General features: G+C 32.6%; 1 protein-coding gene across 1 annotated transcript in view; it reads left to right on the forward strand.

Moving 5' to 3' along the window:
• Window positions 1–20,730, forward strand: part of cita (citron rho-interacting serine/threonine kinase a) — a 109,142-nt gene that overhangs the window by 78,819 nt on the left and 9,593 nt on the right. The window contains exons 25-36 of the mRNA XM_073840164.1: window positions 512–518; window positions 654–677; window positions 3,013–3,150; window positions 5,844–6,024; window positions 7,855–7,946; window positions 8,022–8,126; window positions 9,907–10,076; window positions 11,727–11,768; window positions 12,671–12,751; window positions 15,476–15,611; window positions 15,728–15,867; window positions 18,629–18,721. Coding sequence (XP_073696265.1) covers window positions 512–518; window positions 654–677; window positions 3,013–3,150; window positions 5,844–6,024; window positions 7,855–7,946; window positions 8,022–8,126; window positions 9,907–10,076; window positions 11,727–11,768; window positions 12,671–12,751; window positions 15,476–15,611; window positions 15,728–15,867; window positions 18,629–18,721 — 1,209 coding nt within the window. The remainder of the gene's footprint in view (window positions 1–511; window positions 519–653; window positions 678–3,012; window positions 3,151–5,843; window positions 6,025–7,854; window positions 7,947–8,021; window positions 8,127–9,906; window positions 10,077–11,726; window positions 11,769–12,670; window positions 12,752–15,475; window positions 15,612–15,727; window positions 15,868–18,628; window positions 18,722–20,730) is intronic.

Raw genomic sequence — 20,730 nt, forward strand, 5'->3', positions numbered from 1 at the left:
CGTTACTTAATATTTTTTTTGGTTATTGCTACAAATGTACTTGTGATACTTAAGACTGGTTTTGTGGTCCAGGGTCGCATATATAAAAATATATACATAAATATGCAAACTTCTTAAAGAATTAAGAAATAAAGAATTAACATAATTATAGTTTTATATAAATAAATTTGTATATTTATTTTTTAGATAAATGTTATATATTATTTAATATACATATATTTTTACATTTGTTTAATAAATTGAAATTGCATATATAATTACTAAACTATATGAAAACAATGTTGTGATGCAAACAAAAATTGTATTCAAATAATTCAGTCATTAAATAATCTTTATGTAAATCAAATATTTATTTATTTTTATTTCTTTTGGTTTTTAAAATTAGGTTCCTTTAAAATTAGTTTCATTTTGTTGACTTTATTAAAGCTTTATATTTTAGCAGGTCCAGACTTAAGTGTTAATGCAGGAGATTTTCAGTCTCACAGATGAATGAAGCTGATGTCGTCTGTAGATGAGGAGTATTTGAGTGTTTTTCTCTCTCTGTGGCTGCTTCTCTTCTCTCCATGTTTCTATGGGTGTCGTCCTGCACTCTTGCTTTCTTTCTGCGTCCTGCTCCGTCAAATCTGAGAGCTGTTTCTCTTCTGCTCTTTCAGAAAAGAGGAGGGTGACGTTTGAAAGTAAGTGTCTCTCGCCCTCTGTCTCTCTCTCTCCCTCTCTGTCTCTTTTCTTCCATTTCTGTTGCTCATCGTCTGCTGTAGAGATCAGCATGTAGTTCAGGGTTGTGCTGATGGCAATCATGTCTGAGAGACACCAAACAGAAAGTCAACACATAAAACAGCCATATGGGCCATTTACACACATTTTATATGGAAAAACAATAGAAAAATAGTGCACTGGATCGGAAAAATGCATTCTGTGCGAAAGGCCACTAACAACCACATAGCAACATAATAGCAACGCCTTGGCAACCTCTCGCAACACTGTAGCATCATGAGTTTTGCACAGGCAAAATGTTACAATTTGAAATAATTAAAATTTTAATTGCAGTTTGACTTTAATGTTGTTCAAATAAAAAGTATTTTTTTAAAGAAGTCTCTTTTGCTCATGAAGGCTGCATTTGTTTAATCAAAAATACAGAATAAACGGTAATATTGTGAAATATTATTGCAATTTAAAATAATGTTTTTTATTTTAATATACTATAAACAGGGATTCTGTGGGTTCTTAATTAGTCTGAAAAAGTTTTAAATGTAGTTGTATCAAATTTAAGGCCATAAAAAGTCTTAAATTGCACAAGAAAGTCTTAATTATGATTTCATGACGTTATAAATTTGGGAATTGTGATTTGGCCTAACGTGACAATTAAACTTTAAATTAAACATTGTATATGAGTGCTGCATGTTTCAAAGTTGGGGCTGCACTGTTTTGTCTTCTGCCATTATTGGGGAAACGGATATATTTCTGCCGTTCCTAAAGCGCCATCTGCTGGCAGAGAATGAATGTGAATTTTCAATAAGCCTGTTGTTTTTGTTTAGACCAATGGGAAAATCGACCCATGTTTTTACCTTGTAAGTCTGAATAGCTGTTAATGTGAACTGGTGAATCATTCTAAAAAATCTAAACAGTAAAATGTATTTGTTATTTAATTAATATAATGATTTATTGATGATGATTGTTTAAATGAACACTAATACTTTTGAGATCTGTTTTCTTAAAAATGGTTTAAAGGCTAAAAGGTAAAGTTTATCATTGTATAAAACTTTGTTTTTATGAAAACTTGTATCTGAACTGTAAATCTTGCTTTTCACAGATTAATATATTACTATAGACATTGCCATACCTCACTCATATAGTATTAATTTTATTTGTGCAAGTCTTAAAACCCTGTTTTAAATATTATTATTTTTTATATTTTTTTTTTATGAAAAGCTGAATTTTTATCAGCCATTACTCAAGTCAAAAGTTTGGGGTCAGTATTTTTTTTTTTTTTTTTTCTTAAAAAAAATATTGTATTCAGCAAGTGTTAAATTGATAAAAAGTAATATTAAGCAATTACATTAAGAAAGATTTCTATTTTAAATAAATGCAGTTTTTTTTTTCTCGTATTGTATTTTATTACTATTGTTTTTTTTTGTTTGTTTTTTTTTCTTCTTCAAATTTTATTTTATTTTTTTTATTTTTATTTTTTTTTTTAGATTTTATATTCATCAAAGAATGAAAAACACATTACAGGATCCAAAAAAAATATTAAGCCGCAAAAACTTTTGCAACATTGATAAAGCAGAATATTGATAATATTCTGGAGTAATGGCTGATGAAAATGTAATTTTGTATCACAGGTATAAATAATATTTTAAACTATATAAAAATAGAAAATGTTATTTTAAATTGAAATAACATTTAAAAAATATTTTCTGTATTTTTTATCAAATATATGCAGCCTTGGTGAATAAAAAAGACTTTAAGAAGACTTTTTTAAAAACAAACAAAAAAAATTCTTACTGATCCCAAACCTTTAAACTGATGGATTTTTAGAAAACAAGACTTCTTATTTTGAGTCACTGTCCTTTAAAAGTAAATCTTTAAAGATTTGTTCTGGATAATAAGACATTACTTTAGAAAACATGCTGAGGAGGAGCATGAGTTTGTGCAGTGATGAACCTGAAGCGATCCTGCTGTCCTCACGTCTTCTGTCTCTGTCTTTTTTCTTGGGTTCTGCAGCATGTTGTGTCTTTCTTAAGACGACTGATGATTGAATTTCTGCTCTTAGGATTTTTGCTTGTCTATCTTTCTTTGATTCTTGAGCCTGACATGCACGGATCTGCATGTGATCGCCAGTGGCGTTTCTCTGCGCTTGTTTTGCTCAGATAGAGACGGTTTTGTTGTTGCTCTGCTGCTGGTGGACTGTGATGAGTTTTATTTTAGGCTGTGGATTTGACATCATTCACACTGAGATGCTCAAGAGGATATTAACAACCCACACTAACTAACCGTCTATCTGTTTGTCTGTAGAGTACGGGCGACGTGTGAAGGAGCGAATGCATCACAACATCCCACATCGCTTCACGGTGGGGCTGAACATGAGAGCGGCCAAATGTGCCGTCTGTCTGGACACGGTTCACTTTGGACGACAGGCTGCCACGTGTCTGGGTACAAAAACACGCACTAATACACACAAATATTCATAAAACTTTGAATGTTTCAAAAGGAGATTTTCTCAGATTTACCTCACTTCTGAGAATTTGTACCAACAATATGCTTACATACATAAGCTCAAAAATCTGGGGTTGGAAAGATTATTTTTATTTTATTTTTTTTTTTTTTAAAGAAACCAAAGTGGTATTTATTTGATCAAAAATGCTTTAAAATTGTGGAATATTATTACAATTTCAAATCTTTTTTTCTGTCTCAATATCTGTAAATATAGAATTTATTTTTATGATCAAAGCTGAATTTTCAGCATCATTACTCTAGTCTTTTTTTTAATCATTATTACATCAGAATGGTATGAAACTCGACGACTTTTATGACAAAAAAATTTTTGGACTTGATTTGAAAAAGCTAAATGGTTGTAAAAAATAGTCACACTTGTGTTGTTCATGGTCAAAAATAACTGCTGTTAGAATTGAATGGGAAATACACAAAATATATTAAGATACTGGGAATTTTTTGTGTGTAAAATCTATAAATGCAAAAACACACACAACATTTAACTCTATTATATACAAAATGGCAAAATTGAGCCAGAAGACTCAAATAAGAGGTTGAAATCAGATTGATCTATCAAATTTTGATGTTATGTATAACAAAATATAAAACTGTAGTAAACCTTTTGCAAAAACTGACATTTCAACCCAAAATTTCAAACACCTTTACAAAAAGTTGTCTTTGAGAATGTCTAAATGTATATCCATTCCACAAACTAATAAAAATAAGTTTTTGTCTAAAAACACTATAAGCATTTCTATAGAGCTTTATAGGAATCTAGTGTTTACATATATAGGAATGATAGAAAGTCTGGGGTTGGTAAGATTGTATTTAATTTTCTTTCGGAGAAATCTTTTCTGCTCACCAAGGCTGCATTTATTTAATCAAATACAGTAAAATTATGAAATATTATTACAGTTTCACATAACTGTTTTCTATGTGAATATCTGTAAAAATATAATTTATTTTTATGATCAAAGCTGAATTTTCAGCATCATTACTCTAGTCTTTTTTTTTTTTAATCATTATTACATCAGAATGGTATGAAACTCGACTTTTATGACAAAAAAAAATTTTGGACTTGATTTGAAAAAGCTAAATGGTTGTAAAAAAAAATAGTCACACTTGTGTTGTTCATGGTCAAAAATAACTGCTGTTAGAATTGAATGGGAAATACACAAAATATATTAAGATACTGGGAATTTTTTGTGTGTAAAATCTATAAATGCAAAAACACACATAACACTCTATTATATACAAAATGGCAAAATTGAGCCAGAAGACTCTAATAAGAGGTTGAAATCAGATTGATCTATCAAATTTTGATGTTATGTATAACAAAATATAAAACTGTAGTAAACCTAATGCAAAAACTGACATTTCAAACCAAAATTTCAAACACCTTTACAAAAAGTTGTCTTTGAGAATGTCTAAATGTATATCCATTCCACAAACTAATAAAAATAAGTTTTTGTCTAAAAACACTATAAGCATTTCTATAGAGCTTTATATGAATCTAGTGGCTTTATAGAGCTTTATAGGAATCTAGTGTTCACATATATAGGAATGATAGAAAGTCTGGGGTTGGTAAGATTGTATTTAATTTTCTTTGGAAGAAATCTTTTCTGCTCACCAAGGCTGCATTTATTTAATCAAAAATACAGTAAGATTATGAAATATTATTACAGTTTCACATAACTGTTTTCTATGTGAATATCTGTAAAAATATAATTTATTTTTGTGATCAAATCTGAATTTTCAGCATCATTTCTTTAGACTTTTTAAAAAATAACTACTTCATCTGAATGGTACGAAACTCTGACTTCTATGGCAAAATGGTTGTTAAAAAAAATAGTCACACTTGTGTTGTAGAAATAAATGGGAAATATACAAAAATACATGGAATTTTTTGTTTGTAAAATCTATATAAAAAAAAAAACATACTCAAATGATCTGGTGTGACTGTAAGAGTATGGCAAAATTGAGCCAGAAGACCCAAATAAAAGGTTGAAATTAGATTGATTAACCTCTGATAAAGCAATCCTGTTCATTTTTGTGACGTTTTTGTTGAATTTTGATGTTATTTGTAACAAAATGTACAACTGTAGTAAACCTAATGCAAAAACTGACATTTCAAACCAAAATGTCAAACACCTTTACAAAAAGTTGTCTTTGAGAATGTCTAAATATATATCCAAATCCACAAACTAATAAAAATAAGTCTTTGTCTCAAAAACACCAGAGAATGTATAAGCATTTTTTTAATAGAGCTATATATGAATCTAGTGTTTACATATTTAGGAATTCAGTGTCACATGATCCTTCAGAAATCATTCCAATATGCTGATTTGCTGCTGAAGAAACATTTCTGATTATTATCAGTGTTGGAAACAGTTGGTCAATTTAATGTATCTTTGATTAATATAAGTAGTAATTGTTAAAGAGAAATCATGCTGACCTCACTTATTTGAACAGTAGTGTAGGGCACACATATAAACACACGTTATCAAGCATTGCTGATTTTTGCATTGCTTTTCTATTGTTTTTCTAAGTACACATGCACTAGACTGGTCTCTTTTTGATCTTCCACATGTTCTCTTCATCATCTCGTCTCATTTCTACTGTTTTCTCATCAGAGTGTCGTACTCTCTGCCACCCCAAGTGTTCTCCGTGTTTGCCAGCGACCTGCGGTCTTCCTGCTGAATACGCCACGCACTTCTCTGAGGCTCTGTGTCGGGATAAAACCAGCTCACCTGCGCTGCAGGTCAAAGAGGCGTCGGGTCACGTGCGTCTGGAAGGTTGGATGAAGCAGCCCAGGTGCGGTTAAGTTCAGACTGCTCATCGTGTGTGTTTGTAATATGTTTTGGGTCAATGTGACCCAAAAATCGATTTGTCAGAAGTTGTCAGAAGTACTGGTTCATCTATCATTTTTACATGTATTTTTCACTCTTTGTCCATTTAGGATCGTAAACATTTCAACATTCTGATGTGTTGTAAACAGGGTTTCCGCGGGGCATTAAAAAGCATTAAAAGTCATTAAATTGATTTTGCAAAAATGAAGGCCTTAAATGGCATTAAAAAGCATTAAATTGTTTTATACTGGCATTAAAACTTTAACTTTAGTGTTGAAGAAACAAATATGTGACCCTGGACCACAAAACCAGTCTTAAGTCACTGGGGTATATTTGTAGCAATAGCCAAAAATACATTGTATGGGTCAAAATTATTGATTTTTCTTTTATGCCAAAAATCATTAGGAAATTCAGTAAAGATCATGTTCCATGAAGATTTTTTGTAAAATTCCTACTGTAAACATATCAAAATGTAATTTTTGATTAGTAATATGCATTGTTAAGAACTTAATTTGGACAACTTTAAAGGTGATTTTCTCAGTATTTTGATTTTTTTGCATCCTCAGATTTCAGATTTTCAAATAGACGTATCTCGGCCAAATATTGTCCTATCCTAACAAACCATACGTCAATAGTAAGCTTATTTATTGAGCTTTCATATGATGTATACATCTCAGTTTTGTAAAATTTAACCTTATGACTGGTTTTGTGGTCCAGGGTCACATATTATCAATTTATCTTGAATATAGCCTGTATAATTAATAACTTTGATACACTGTCGCAAAGTATAATAAACACGGAACCAGTTTGGTAATTGCTTCTGGCCGGTCCAAAATTGTGTGACAGACTTTTTTAGAGCAGCCAGTTTTAGCCTCTAAGATATTCTTGATGATATTTGAAATTTTGAAATCGGCAAATAAACGCTGACATTTTAAGCTGTCTCCTGATCCATTTCTAATTATGTTCAGCAGAGTAATGTATGTTGATTGTTGCCTCATTGTAAGACCGCATGAAAAAATGCATTATAATATACACGCATTCATACACAGCCGTGTTAGTTATTGGTTGAGTGTGGCATTAAAAATGTCAGAAATGGCATTAAAAAGGGCATTAAAAGGCATTAAATAAGATTTGAAAATCCTGCAGAAACCCTGTGTAAAATGTGTGTGCAAAATTTCAAACAAAAAGAGCAGGTCATGTGTGTTCTAATATTGTGTTGGAGTCCCCTAAAACAGGTTTAAATGCATCTAAGGTCAGAAAACACTCATTTTCTCAGGATATGCATTTATGTATAGTCATTTGTTAATGTTTTTGTGCTTTGTGCGTAACGTCTGTAAGCCCCTCCCTTCCATAAGCTTGCTCTGCTCTGATTGGTCAGCTGGCCAAGCCTTTTGTGATTGGCAAAGAGAGAAGTACTTGAGCAAGTTTGCGAGCGCTACCATCTGTGTTGTCAAGTCAGCGGTTGTTTTTGATGTCCACAGGTTGAAGCGACCCCAATAACGTTATATTTAGCCCCTGGAATGCGAATTTGCCACAGAATCCCTGAGAAAAACCATGTATTTTACACCCCGGAATTAGATTTTTAATGGGATGGGCCCCCTCGAAACACGATTGGGCTAGTTTTGAGTAGCAATTGGGCAGGTTTTTTGCTGATAACTGATAGTTCCAGTTAAGTTCAGTTTAACCTGCACTTAAACATCATTGTATTTTTGACATAATACAAGAGATTTAAGTCCAACAGATTGTATTAAATGTCCTTTCATTGTGTGGCTGTTTTTGATGTGTGTTTTTGTAGGAATGGTAAGAGGGGGCAGCAGGGCTGGGAGAGGAAATATGTGGTGCTGGACGGGACTAAATTATCGATCTACGAGTCTGAGCCGACAGAAGGTAAACAATCACTCAGTCAGATCACTCAGCATGGTGTGGTTAGGTGTTTTCTGAACTCCTGTGTGTGTGTTTCAGACTCTGTGAAACCGCTGGAGGAGTTTGAGTTGTGTTTGCCAGACGGTGAGGTGACGGTACACGGAGCCGTCGGAGCCTCCGAGCTCATCAATACGGCTAAATCAGGTCAGAACAAACACTGCTGAAATACTCCATTTACACTTGTGTTTCAGGGCTCTACAGTGCAACCATTTGACTCGCATTTGTGACTGAAAGCTACTGCATGCAACTATGAAAACAGTAATGCATCACAGACATATCTCACAAATCCTTTCATAAACAAAGTGTAGACAGAGTGCAAATATATTCCATTATATAATTATCATGGAACTTACCTTATAATGGAAGGTGAGATCGCGATGAACTAAGATGAGTGACGGCTTTTAATAATTTTTAAGGGAGTTTGTAAATAAGATATAGATTTAATAGAGCCGTTCAATGAACAAGTTATTATTAAGTGGCTTACATTGACTGACTATAACACTATTGTCTGATTTTGCTCTATTTCATCATCAAAAATAGTCTGAAACAAGTCACAACTGAGCCGCTGCACATTTCCATTCAAACGCAGCGGCGTTTCGTTTATGAATGAACGTGTTTTTAAACTAATCTAGTGAAAGGATTTAATTCCCATTCATAAAGACAGTCAGTTGCTTTATTCCTAATTATAAAACGGTTAGTTCCATTCCTCAGTTCTGATTGGTCAGCAGCTGTGTCGTATTCATGATACAGCACTGCTATGACCGCTTCACTCAACAGTTTTATGTATCATTGAACCCCCTTAGCAACCACCCTTAGCAACGAAAACACAGCTGCAGCAGTTAGGGACTACTTTTTACAGCGGAAGGCAGTTAATGATTTTACTTTATGAAAACATACAACTTAATATATATAAATTAATATATATTTTTGATTTTAATATTTTTATTGTGTGGTAACCGTTTTATAAAAGCAATAAGGTACTTGAGGCCGTACCTTATTGCTTAAATGAATCAGCCGTTTGAACGAATCAAATGAATGATATGATTCAGTGATTAAATCAGTGTCTTGCCGCCACCTGCTGGTAGATATAGTTTCATATTACAGTATCTTTTCAGTTATTTAATCATTTAATATTGCTGTATTCAAAATGTTATTTTTAAAATGTTAATCTCAACATGAATCGATGAGTTTGATTGCACTCATGCCACCTCTGAGCCTCATTAAACATCGGAAAATACACTTTTGTGTTCTTCTTTAGTACAAATTAATTGGGTTTATACTGATTACATTTGATTGGTACCTTATTCTTATCCTACTTGTTCTTATTCTGATGTTTTAATTAGAAATTATGGTCACACTTTATATTAGATGGCCTTAACTATTATGTACTTGCATCAAAAAATAAGCAGAATGTACTTAATGTGGTCATATTGCATTGCAAAACACTTGCTTCTATTAATGTGGGATATGGGTCAACATTATTAAGTACAGAAATTAATTACAAATGTAATAACATATACAAACATTGTACCAAATGGTTAATTTAAATGTAAGTATATAGTAATGTAAAGTGGGACTGAAATTTTTAAAAAGCTTAAGAAAATTTGTCAAAATTTTGACAAGATGATATACTTTTAATAAAGTTAGTAAAATAGCATCCCAAAGGTAAAAACAAAATTCCCCTGTGAATCACTTCAAGAAGTTAAATATCACCACATAATAGGAAAAAGCAAATGTTTTATCAGATTTTTTGATTATTGTTTAGAATGTGCTTCTAAAAGTTTTTACAGTGCTACTAAAAATAAAAGTAAGCGTAGAGCCCTGTGTTTGCCAATTATATTTTGTAAAGTGTCTGCTAATAGAAGGGTTTATTGTGTCTCAGATTTGACAAACATCATGTAGATAAACATGTTTGTGTGTGCAGATATCCCATACATCCTGAAGCTGGAGTCTCATCCTCACACCACATGTTGGCCGGGTCAGTCTCTGTACTTCATGGCTCCCAGTTTCCCAGATAAGCAGCGCTGGGTGGCTGTTCTGGAGTCAGTGGTGGCCGGCAGCAGAGGATCCCGAGAGAAAAGCGAAGCGGATGCTGTAAGTCAATGTTTTCCTGCAGACGCACTTCTTTAATGAATCCTTCAGACTAATAATTAGTCCTGTGTCCGCTTCAATCTGACTCTTTAAGACCTCATGAGACGCTTTGACGGATTTAGTTTACTGGATGTCGCTGCAAAACAATGATTTACTGCTTGCTATTGCTGTACAAAAGCCCCTGTGAAAAAATAAAAGTCTAGCAGAAAATGCATTGTATGGGTCAAAATGATCAATTTTCCATGAAGATATTTTGTAAGTTTACCATGTATCAAAATGTATTTTTTGATTAGTAATATGCATTGCTTAGAACTTCATTTAGACAACTTTAATGGCCATTTTCTCAGTATTTAGATTTTTTTGCACTCTCAGATTCCAGATTTTCAAATATTATCAAATTCTAACAAAGCATACATCAATGGAAAGCTTGTTTATTGAGTGTGGTCCAGAGTCACATGTTAACGCTGTTGTTTTAGTATTATTTATATAATAATGTAGTATTAACATAGTATGGTTAATAATTAATATCGAATTAATTAATATTGTCTAATTCGCTTTTTCATATTTTTAGTTTTATTTTAATTTCAGTAATTTCATATGCTTTTGCCATTTTTATTATTTATTTAAATATTTCTTCTTAGATATTATGTTATTTTAGTTAGTTCAGTTGTCCATTTTAGTACTTCTACTTAATTTCAATTAGTTTTTTATTTATTTAAACTTTAACTTATATTTTTGTTTTGTGCTTTTTTCATTTCTTTTTTTTATTTCTTTTTTTTATATTTCTGTTTTCATTATTTTTATTCTTAGTTTTTTTTTTTTTTTAGATTTTAGTTTTAGATTCAGTCATTTTCATTTGTTTTTAAGTGTAAGTTTTTAATGTAATATATTAATTAATAAAAATTATGCTATCTTAAATTAGCTTTTATTATGATTATTATTTAAATTTAAGTTTTGTGCCTTTCTCATTTTTATTTTTCAGTATTTTTATATTTATTATTTTTAATCAAATATTCTTAAACTAAAATCTAAAAAAAAAAAACAATTTTTGTACTTCCGATTTCTAACTTTCATTTACGTTTTTAAGTGTACGTTTGAAATCTAATATATTTTATTTGATTTTTAGCTTTGTTACAAAAATGCTCCATCAACAAAATGATGCTAACAGTATTGTTTTAGTAATATTTACGTAATATTATAGTGTTTATTCTTACCTTAAATTAGCTCTTTTTTTGTGCTTTTCTCTTTTTTATTTATTTATTTATTTTTCTATTTTTATTATTTTTCTTCTTTTTTTTCAGTAATTTTTGTACTTTTAAGGCAATAATTTAAGACTTTTGTAATTTTTCATCTAATAATTATTTTATTTAGTTTAATCTTTATTTTAATTTAAAAAAATGATATTTAATAAGTTTTCACTAGCATATTCATCTGACTTAGTAAGTTTTGTTTGTATTTCTGTCATATTTTTGCATCAGTGGTGTAGAGTAATGGCAATGATAAAATGATACAGAAAGATAGAACAATCTGTTCCATACCAGATCTTAGCAGAAGACATTTGTCCAGATCTGAAGTTAGCAGAGACTCAGCGTGTGTGTGTTTGTGTGATCCTGATCTAATTCTGTGAGTGTGACTGTGTTCTGAACGCTGTAGGCCGGTGTTAAACGTCAGAAGACTCTCTCACCGCTGGTTCAGGTAATCAGATGATTGAGGGAAGCTCGTCACACACACTCTCTTTTGTGTGTGTGTGTGTGTGTGTGTGTGTGTTTATTACCCAGCATGCTCCTCTGTCTGGTGCCTGTTACTTGCACATCGTCAGACTGTGAGGTCACATCCTCAATTTCTCATCTGCGTTCCTCAGAATAAATGTTGCTGTGCATCATCTGCAGACACCAGTGTTTCCTGCAGCTCAGTCTTCAGGAAAGCAGAAATTATTGACAATAATACCAAAAACAATAAATTAAGACAATTAAGGGGAGACACTTTTTTTTTTTTTTACACTTTAAGTTTGAGATTTTTGACTTTTTGGTGTTTCATAAAGTGTTTTTTCAGACTAGTGGAAAGAACACTGTTATGTAGGCTATTTCTTTCATAGCACTTTATCTATTTGTGTCAATAGATTTCAATTACAATACATATTTCTAAAGGCCTTTTCTCAAAATGAGTATTTTCTCCTACACTGAGCTAAAATCTCCACTTCAGTAGCACTTACACCAAACTTTACATTTGTGTTGCTGTCTATATCCTGAAGGTTTTTACAGAGGGATTTGTTCATATATAATTTGCTTGATTTTATACACCATTAATTGGTAAAAAAAAAATGCATTGTTTTCTGATTTGATCTATGATATATGTCAGTATTCATGAAATAATTTCAGACGTGTTGTACTTTTGTTCATGTGTGGCTCAAACTGAATCAACACACACTCCTGGAGGAAACACTGGCATAAATGGCTGTTTCAGATTGGCAAGCGACTACATCTGTCTTGAACACATGCTTGGCTTCAGCGTTATTAAATGCTGCTTTACCCAGTGAACTGTGTATCTGTTGTGTTTTAATCATGCATCTCTTTCCTTTTTATATATTTTCTGAACAGAAACTGCTAGGAAACTCTTTGCTGAAGCTGGAGGGAGACGATCGGCTGGATATAAACTGTACTTTACCACTCACTGACCAGGTACAGCACAGTAACACTAAATAAAGTAATGCACAGTGTTATTAGTAACACGAATAATAAAACTATGCATTGTTTAACATTAAAAAAATCACTCTAATAAATGCAAAAATAAATAAAAACATAGCCATCACCTGTCCTATACATTACATTATGCAACATTGTAACATCTAATGAACATGTTAAAAAGAGATTATAGCAGATTAAATGTTACAGTTTCTACTGTCTGATGTATCTTGTGCTAAGCCATGCAAACAGTGCATAATCAGTTTAATACAGTAAAAGTAAAACACATGATCACCTGTGAGTTTAATGGGCTTCAGAGAGGTTTGAGATCATACTTGATACATTTGTGACCCTGGACCACAAAACCAGTCTTAAGCAGCATGGGTATATTTGTAGCAATAGCCAAAAATACATTGTATGGGTCAAAATTATTGATTTTTCTTTTATGCCAAAAATCATTAGCATATTAAGTAAAGATCATGTTCCATGAAGATTTTTTGTAAATTCTCTACCATAAATATATAAAAACTTGATTTTTGATCAGTAATAAGAACTTCATTTGGACAATTTTTAAGGTGATTTTCTCAATATTTAGATTTTTTTGCACCCTCAGATTCCAGATTTTCAAATAGTTGTATCTCAGACAAACATTGTCGTATTTTAACAAATTTACACTTATGACTGGTTTGTGGTCCAGGGTCACATTTGTTATTAAAGACAGAGTTTAAAATAAACTTCAAAAAAGTCTCCATTCAGTTTTCTGTGAAACTGGATTGCAACAATAATACATGGTTTGTACAAGATGCTTAAAGTGCTTGAATTTTACTTTTTAAAATTTAAGGCATGGCAAGCCCTTGAAAATAGCAATATTCCTGAAGAAGTACTTGAAACGTGCTTGAATTTTTTAAAAGGCAATGTCTGTTTTTTCAATAAGCACATATTTTTTCCACACAGAATTCTCAAAACGTACTTTTTAATGCTGGATAAATTCAGTTTAAGCAATGCACTAGCAAAAACCAGATTCCATTCATTTTCGAATTTCGACATGGCTTGTAATGATTTTAAAAAGCATGTATAGTGATGTCTGAAAATGAGCTTTTCAAAGCTCCGAAACCGTATGATTCACTGTTTCAAAGTGCTCATTTGATTTAGATCCGAATTATGGAGCGGATTGTTGGATCGTTTCACTAATTTAATGATTCACGATTCGCACACGAGTCCTGATCTGAAATGTTGGTTCGTGAATCATTGTTTAGACCGGTTCTTCGGAGCATGGATCGCGAATCATTTGATTTTAGATCAGAATTTTAGAGCGGGTTTGTGAATCGTTTCACAAATTAAATGATTCGCGATTCGTGCATCAAGTCCTGATCTGAAATGATGATTCGCGAATCATTTGGTTTAGATCGGATCTTTGATGCGCGGATCCGTGAATCATTTGCTTCAGTTTGGGATCGGGTTTACGAATCTTTTTTTTTTTTTTTTTATAAAAAAGTGGTAAACATCAAACCATTACTGCAGTACAGTTTTAAAAACAAAAAGAAAGAAAGATAAGTATTCATTAAGAATATTTTACTATAGTGAACGTGTAGTATTTTAGTTATTTTTATAGTTTGCTTTGTTTTTTTAATCACAGTTTTGCTTTAAATGCCATGGTTAAACTTTGATTAGTGTAGGAAAACCATGGTTCATTTGTGGTTACACAATTTGTTTTATTTCTTATTTTTTGGAGTAAGGGATGTGTTGCCAGGTTAACAAAACACATGACTGAATATAGAGATACAGGTCTTTTATATTTAAAGAAAGACCAAGCAGTGTTGGGGGTAATGCATTACAAGTAACGCAAGTTATGTAATAATATAACTTCTTCCAAGTAACTAGTAAAGTAACGCATTACTTTTTAATTGACAAAAAAATATCTGAGTTACTTTTTCCTCTCGTTTATTGATTAAAAGCTCTCCTGTCCCCATGTTGAGAGAACTTAAGTTCTAGAATAAATGTGAACATGCATTAATTCATCTCACTCACTAAAAAACAGATCCAGTGTTCCTCAAAACGAATAAAAACATTGAAATTCAACTTAAACCTGCAATAATTAAATGTTAGATAATACAAATGTCCTTTATGTATTTAATCCCATTTTATTAACCGATGTCTTTGCTGCCGACCTTCGATGATCCAATTCATCCATACTAAGCAAAAATTACTCAAACATTTGTTTTCCTTTTTTATTGCTGAAGAGTTGACATTTGTTCTTCTGCAGTCTACTGTACAGACGAGAATTAACTTTTCTGTAATCCTGAGGCTTTTGGTGTAAAAAGGCTTTTACATTTGCCAAAAATAGAACTTTTAGTTATATTAAAAACAAACAAGCAAGCCCTGCCCAGATTTAAAAAGTAACACAAAAGTAACACATTACTTTCCATAAAAAGTAACTCAATACTGTATTGCATTACTTTTAAAAGTAACTTTCCCCAACACTGAGACCTATATTTTCCAAAGTTGCTTATGTTTTTTAAGGATGTAGAATTTAGTACCAATATCCAGTCCCTAGCAATAATTTTGACCAAACATAAATGTCTGTTGTCTGCCGTTACGTCCCCAGCGCTGCCAAAATCAAACCTATGCCCTTGTTTTTAATGTATACAATTGTATATAAAGGTAAGCCCTTAATTTGACAGCATCTGCTCCAGTGATGGTGTGTGTTTGTGTGTGTTTCAGATCGTGATGGTGGGCTCAGAGGAGGGTCTGTACGCCCTGAACGTCATCAAGAACTCTCTCACACACATCCCAGGACTCGACTCTGTGTTCCAGATCCAGATCCTGAAGGAGCTCGACAAGCTGCTCATGATCACCGGTCAGTGTCCCTCTCTCTGATTCACATTTGTGTGCACTTACTGACAGAATCATGAGATGGTAAACATAACAAATGGTTCGAGTGGGGTCATTTAACAGTGTTTGTGTGTGTGTCAGGTGAGGAGCGTGCTCTGTGTCTGGTGGACATCAAACGGGTCAAACAGTCTCTGGCTCAGTCTCATTTGCCGGCGCAGCCCGATCTTAGTCCCTATATCTTTGAGGCGGTGAAGGGCTGTCATCTCTTCGCTTCTGGAAAGGTGAATATACAATATATAATGCTGTTTCTGTTACTGAGTCTAAAAGAGATGCCCAAGTTGTAAGTGATTAGTTCAGTTGTAGTTGTCTAATGGTGTTACACTGTCTTGTTAAAAGCGTTTATTTTTATTTATTATTAGCAATATTTAAAATTTCAGGATATAAAAACATCAGGATTTTTTGATGAATAGAAAGATACAAAGATCAGTATTTTTAACATTATACACCATACCATTCAAAAATAAAGTGGTTTATATTTTTTTGGGTCAGAAAGAAATGTTAAAGACATTTAAAATGTTACAAAATATATATTGTACTTCTGAACTTGCTATTCATTAAAGAAACTTTTAAATTAAAAAAAATCTACTCAGCTGTTTTCAACATAATAATAAATGTTTTTAAATCAGTATATTAGAAATGAAATATTTCTGAAGGACCATGTGACTAATGATGCTGAATATTCAGCTTTGAAATCAGAGGAATAATTTACAATGCATACATGTAAATATATTGCATAATCTAATAATCTAATTTACACTACCAATCAAAATGTTTTAAACAGAATGGTTTTTAGTGTTTTTTTTTTTCTTAAGAAGTCTGTTTTGCTTCTCAAGCCTGTTTATTTGATCCAAAATACTGTAAAATGTTTAAATATTTTTACTTTTTTTTTAAATAACTGTTTTCTTTTGGAATATATTTTAAAATGTAAATTATTCCTCTGATTTCAAAGCTGAATATTCAGCATCATTAGTCACATGGTCCTTGAGAAATATTTCATTCTAATATACTGATTTAAAAACATTTATTATTATGTTGAAAACAGCTGAGTAGATTTTTTTGTTCAGGTTTCTTTAATGAATAGCAAGTTCAGAAGTACAATATATATTTTGTAACATTTTAAATGTCTTTATCATTTCTTTCCGACCCCCAAAAAATATAGACCACTTTATTTTTGAATGGTTTAGTGTATAATGTTAAAAATACTGATCTTTGTATCTTTCTGTTCATCACAAAATCCTGAATAAATGTGACCCTGGACCACAAAACCAGTCATAAGGTAAAATTTTACAAAACTGAGATGTATATATCATATGAAAGCTCAATAAATAAGCTTTCTATTGATGTATGGTTTGTTAGGATAGGACAATATTTGGCCGAGATACATCTATTTGAAAATCTGAAATCTGAGGGTGCAAAAAAATCAAAATACTGAGAAAATCACCTTTAAAGTTGTCCAAATTAAGCTCTTAACAATGCATATTACTAATCAAAAAGTACATTTTGATATATTTATAGTAGGAATTTTACAAAAAAATCTTAATGAAACATGATCTTTACTTAATTTCCTAATGATTTTTGGCATAAAAGAAAAATCAATAATTTTGACCCATACTATGTATTTTTGGCTATTGCTACAAATATACCCCAGCCACTTAAGACTGGTTTTGTGGTCCAGGGTCACAAATGTACTTGACTGTTTTAAGTAGTAGATTTTTAAGGAGTAGATTTTTTTTGTTCAGGTTTCTTTGATGAATAGCAAGTTCAGAAGTACAATATATATTTTGTAACATTTTAAATGTCTTTATCATTTCTTTCCGACCCCCAAAAAATATAGACCACTTTATTTTTGAATGGTTTAGTGTATAATGTTAAAAATACTGATCTTTGTATCTTTCTATTCATCAAAAAATCCTGATGTTTTTATATCCTGAAATTTTAAATATTGCTAATAATAAATAAAAATGTTTCTTGAGTAGCAAATCAGCATTTTAGAATGATTTCTGAATCACATGGATCATGTGACCGGAGTAATGATGCTGAAAATTCAGCTTTTGTTCACAGAGATAAATTACATATTAAATTACACATTAAAATATATTCAAATAGAAAACAGGTATTTTAAATAGTACAAATATTTTAGTTAGTTATAGTTTTTACTGTACTTTGGGTTAAATAAATACAGGCTTGGTGAGCAGAAGAGACTTTCAGGGTTTCAGCATGTCTTAAAATGTTTTAAAGTATCAAATTTAAGGCCATAAAAAGTCTTAAATGGTACATGAAAGTCTTGTAGTTATTGTAGTATTTCTGCAGTTCTGAAAGCGCCACCTGCTGGCTGTCTGCTGTTTTTGTTCTGACTATCAACCAAAGATTTGTAAATGGAAAACTGGTGGATCGACAAGAAGATAAAGCATTATAGAAATCTAAACAATTAAGACAAAATTACAAAATATATTTGTTATTTAAATTTAAAAATTTATAGATTTGTTTATTAATATAATTAATACCTTTGACATTATTTTATAAAACATTTTGTTTTGTGAAAACCTGTATCTAAGCTGTAAATCATGCTGTAAATCATTTTACAGTTTAATATGTGACCATAGACATTGCCCTGCTATGGCATTAATTTTACTTGTGCAGGTCTTAAAAAGTCTTAAATTTGAGCTTAAAATCCTGCAGATACCCTGTCTTTAAGAATCTTTCACTGGCACTGGATATACTTCTCATCATTGAATAGAACAAGTTTGAGAAGTGTTTCACATTGACTTGTACTGAACCTGGAAGATTCCTTTAAGATTTATTTAATCTAAAATGTATTTTTTGATTTATTTCAGCCTGAAAATAAATTAAAAATATATATATAAATGTATATGTTCATCAGTATACTAAAGATTAAAGTGTGTGTGTGTGTGTGTGTGTGTGTGTGTGTGTGTGTGTGTGTGTGTGTGTGTGTGTGTGTGTGTGTGTGTGTGTGTGTTTCAGATCGACACATCCATGTGTATCTGTGCCGCGATGCCCAATAAAATCACTATCCTGCGCTTCAACGACACACTCAACAAGTTCTGCATCAGAAAGGTGATGTATAAAGAATTTCCTTATGCATGTGAAATACAGTGCCTTCCAAAAGTATTCATACCCCTTCATTTTTTTCACGTTTTGTTACAGTTTTATGTTAAACTACTTTAAATTATTTTTTCCCCACATCAATTTACACTCCATACACCATAATACCAGATTCACAAATTTTACAAATGTATTAAAAATAAAACACTGAAATAAGTAGATTGCATAAGTATTCATACCCTTAACTCAGTCCATAGTTGAAGCTCCTTTACAGCCTCAAGTCTTTTTGGGTCTGATGTGACCATCTTTGCACATCTGCATTTGGCAATTATCTGCCATTCTTTGCCTCACCTTTTCACCTCTCCATCTCTGTCAGCTTGGACATTTTCTAGAGTCCTAGTTGTTCCAATCGTCTTCCATTATGGAGAATGCTTCTGTCAACCTTCAATGCAGCAGATTTGTTTCTGAACTCTTCCTTAGATCATCGCCTTAACGCAAGTCTGTCACTGAGCTCTACAGGCAGTTATCTTGGTTTTTGCTCTGATATGCATTTTCAGCTGTTAGACCTTTTCTGAGAGGTGTGTGTCTTTCTAAATCAGACTCATTCAAATGAATTTGCCACAGTTTAACTCCACTCCAAGTGTAGGAACATCTAGAAGCAATATGAATGCTCCTGAGATAAATTTCCAGTGTCCCAGAAAAGGGTATGAATACTTATGCAACGGGATCTTTTCAGTTTTTTATTTTTAATAAGTTTGCACAAATGTTAAAAACCTATTTTTTGCTTTGCCATTATGGAGTAGGGAGTGTAGATTGATGTGGGGAAAAAGTAATTTAAAGTAGTTTAACATAAGGCAGCAACATAACAAAATGTGAAAACAAATGAAAGGGTATTAAGGGTGCAGGGCTTAAAGTATTCCGGCACCATGCCGGTGTTGTGCCTTTTTTCGACCCCTGCCAAATTATGACCCCCTCTCGTTGAAAGCGCTACCTGATTGCCTAATCCTAACCCCACCCCTAATCCTAACCCCTCCCCCACACCTAACCCTAAACCTACCAATACTAGGGGGGTAGTAATCTGGCGGGGGTCAGAATTGGGCACAACACCTGATCTCCGGCGTGCGGCCGTGAGGGAAAAATATATATTTATATTTTAGAGCCTGCGCATGCGGTTCAATATTTTCGAGACAATTTATTTCACCTACCAATCATATGAGAGGAACGCAGCCTTAACGAACATTACAAGCCTATCAGAAGCAGAGAAGGGCGGGTCCTTGCAACACAGTATGATTGACACTCATACGTCTGTCACGTTAGCGTTGTCAGAGAAAAAAAAATTGAGCGCAAGTTTATGAAGCCTGGGGGTGATGTCCTAGCAATAGTTAAAGGATTCAGAAATAATTGGTGCTGGGACCCGAGCAGATTTCTTGCGACGCGGGAATAAATTTCCAAATAAAAGCGGTTGCGGTCGGTAACTCTGGTGTAATTTGAACGGGAGCGGGCGGTAACAATATCCCGTTCCCGACGTCTTTTCTAAACAGCAAATCTGCGCTTTACTCATTCCTATCGAGCACCTGTAGGCTACAGCCTGCGCTCAAAAACTGTTATGCACTCATGGACCAGTGCTTTCTGCGTCGTGCATTTTTTTGCAAGGTCTCATAAGCGCGGAAAGTGGGGGTAGCCTACTGATGGTGTTTTTTTCCGTGGGCAACTGTTTATCAGCGTTACTCCAGAGGGCAAAGCCACGTTTGGAGTGCCAAAATCTTCATAAGGTTATGCAGACTGATTTTTCGCAAACAGTGTGGTTGTTAACTCCTGACCCGAGCCCTTCTCCCCTTTGCCAAAAACAACTTATACTGTTTTGGCAATTAAAATAGTTCAGTTTTTGCATGTAATGGCAAAGTGGTTATAATTTCGTTTCTTTTTTATTAAGTTAGTTTAGAGAGAGAGAGAGAGAGAGAAAGAGAGAGAGAAAAAACGTTTGGAGCATTTTTTTTTTGTTCGTTAAACGTAAGCTGTTT

Source organism: Garra rufa, chromosome 5, assembly GCF_049309525.1.
Source record: "Garra rufa chromosome 5, GarRuf1.0, whole genome shotgun sequence".
Taxonomy (NCBI): domain Eukaryota; kingdom Metazoa; phylum Chordata; class Actinopteri; order Cypriniformes; family Cyprinidae; genus Garra; species Garra rufa.